The sequence below is a fragment of the Acyrthosiphon pisum genome, chromosome A1 (genome assembly GCF_005508785.2).
Source record: "Acyrthosiphon pisum isolate AL4f chromosome A1, pea_aphid_22Mar2018_4r6ur, whole genome shotgun sequence".
NCBI classification, from domain to species: Eukaryota; Metazoa; Arthropoda; class Insecta; order Hemiptera; family Aphididae; genus Acyrthosiphon; species Acyrthosiphon pisum.
Genome location: NC_042494.1, coordinates 65,309,120 through 65,311,505, shown reverse-complemented (window position 1 = coordinate 65,311,505; position 2,386 = coordinate 65,309,120). Strand labels below are relative to the sequence as shown.

Here is a 2,386-nt window from a genome sequence, read left to right as displayed (position 1 = left end):
TTCGATTTTCATGTAACAAAATATTAAGAAAAATATTCTGCTTTGGAATAAAAAATTAAAACCCTATGTTGTCATTCAAAAAAGTAAAAAACTTAAAAAATTATAAGGATAAAAAATATTTAAAGATATAATTTTTTAAGAAAAACGTTGTTTTATAAGCGACTTGAAAGTATGTAAAAAAATATTTTCAAAAAAACTTACACTTTTTGAAATAATGAGTGTTGTTTGATAAAAGAATCACCCGGTATAATGTACAATCTGTATAAATTACCTTTCACCTCACCATTACACTTCCATTAATGTTTTATGTCAAGGTATGTCTTATGTATAATATTATGTTATGATATTTTGAATTTTACAAAATCATCTTCCTAAAAATTTGGTCAAACATATTTTTAATAAAAGTGATATACCAAATTTAATTTTAAATTCACATAACCTCCTAACCACAATAAATTGTTCATTGTGTGTAAATGTGTTGATATAATATCTTTTGGTTACATGATAATTATATTATATTAATGTTATACAAAGTGTATAAAGAAGTAAGAAAACAAATGATATACCAATTAAAAATATATTTTGCATAACCTGCATACTAAGTAAAAATGATCATAATATTATACTATCCATCTATTACAAAAAAACTTTATCATTAGAGCTTTAAGTGTTCAATAAATAATTGAATTAAATTGGTATCTTAAATTAAGGGAATAACAAAAATAAAATATTATTAAAATTAATAAAATCTAACATGATCTTATTGTTCATTAAAGAATTATTCCAAATAGTAACTGGATCAAAATCTCATCATTACTAAAGTTTAATAAACAAGATTGTCTTAATCATATTTGCGAATTAAAAATACCACAAAGTTTAAATAAATAACAAACAGTTAGTATAATTTACTTAACTACACATTATTTATCTAAAGATTAAATCATCAATTTCGTTCAGTAATCTCGACACTGCCAAACCGTCATACTGTACTGTTAACTCTGGATTAGTTTTTAGGCTGTCCATTTGTATCCGTTGGACATTATCAAAACTTGGTGTGTAATAATCACTTAACTTGGGTTCTGGTTTTTTTGTTGAATGTGCTTCCCTGGGCTTGGGTTTTGTTACAGTACTTGAATTGCTCTTTAACCCGACGTTTACCATATTATTATAGTCATAAACATGTTCAGTCAATGGAAAATTTACTTCCCTGACACTTCGCTGAACATAAAAAAAAATACAATCAGAAATAATTTTACGTAAACATACATTGTTCATACTTTGATCGTATTTGGCTTAGGCTCTAATCGAGAAAGTGAAATGTTCCTCAACTTTGATTCTGTTTGAATGATCGATGAATACAAAGTAGGTTTCGGCTCATAACTACATGTTTTAGGGCGAGCAGCATTATCGTTGTCATCGTCTCGTTTTTTCGATGGGTTATTATTTTTCTTGGGTTTAAGCATTTTTTTAAACTATATAGAAACAAAAATCCTTAAACATTTTATAACTTTTAACGGTAAAATTTGAATTTTAAAACTCAATACTGAATATTATATTAAGAGTAACAAAATACAAACTTACAACAATAAAACTATTTGATTCAAAATTCAAAACTCAAATAAGTACCTAGTTTAATTTGAAATATTGAAGTATTGAACATTTGAACTGTTCAATATTTCAAATTTCAATACGCATAACGAATTAGTCCAGTACGCTTTGATAATAAATGATAACAACGTATTGTTGCATACAAACAGTGTAGCCAAGATTCAAATTCAATATTAAACAGCTGTAATAATAATACGGTTTTAAATACATAGCAAAATGATACATTAAACGGTACGTCATGTATGTTTAATCTATGGTAAAATTCTAAAACATTACTGCCACAATGTAAATTTAGCTGCCTATTCAATGCTTGGAAAGGATAAACTCAAAATGAGTGAAACAAATGTTATTATCCTTACAAGTTACAACGAAATATAATATATTAGTAATCATTATTTTATAACAATACATCCGGCTAACTATCTATTTTCTCATAAAAAAATCATTGTACATAGTATAGTGTATACAAATTACAAATACACAAATGTACAATAACATAAAAATTAACATTACAAAAAGTACAAAATATACACACTTTGTGCGCTTATACCTAGGTGAGTACATAAAGACTAATAAGTATTGTTTAACATTTAGATAGACTTCCAGACTGGTAAGCGCCTATAGTTATACATTTATAATTATTAATTATCTATTGTACGCTCAAGCCAGTGCCGCAACTACCGCAGGTGCAGGCGGCGCAAGACACCGCCTGATGGGCCTCGCAATATATGTATCCCCATAGGGGCATAGCGTAAAACTGGGGGGGGGGTGGCCAGGG

General features: G+C 27.5%; 1 protein-coding gene across 2 annotated transcripts; it reads right to left on the bottom strand.

The window, feature by feature from the left end:
- Positions 1–563: 563 nt before the first annotated feature.
- Positions 564–1,637, bottom strand: LOC100575266. Of its 2 annotated transcripts, XM_016808562.2 has the most exons (3): positions 1,582–1,637; positions 1,278–1,472; positions 564–1,218 (listed from the first exon to the last, which is right to left on the bottom strand). In XM_016808562.2, exons 2-3 carry the CDS (start codon positions 1,461–1,463, stop codon positions 925–927), a joined length of 480 nt encoding a protein of 159 aa, XP_016664051.1. In that variant the 5' UTR covers positions 1,464–1,472; positions 1,582–1,637; the 3' UTR covers positions 564–924. The 2 variants fall into 2 exon arrangements, with proteins under 2 accessions (XP_016664051.1, XP_003248006.1); XM_003247958.4 differs by lacking the exon at positions 1,582–1,637 and having other exon boundaries at positions 1,278–1,522.
- Between the last annotated feature and the right edge of the window lie 749 nt (positions 1,638–2,386).

Excerpts from the sequence above, each read along its gene's own strand:
- LOC100575266 (XM_016808562.2), bottom strand. The coding sequence starts at position 1,463 with ATGCTTAAACCCAAGAAAAATAATAACCCATCGAAAAAACGAGACGAT. Across the intron at positions 1,219-1,277 it reads CTAAGCCAAATACGATCAAA|CGAAGTGTCAGGGAAGTAAA; the intron begins GTATGAACAATG and ends TTTTATGTTCAG.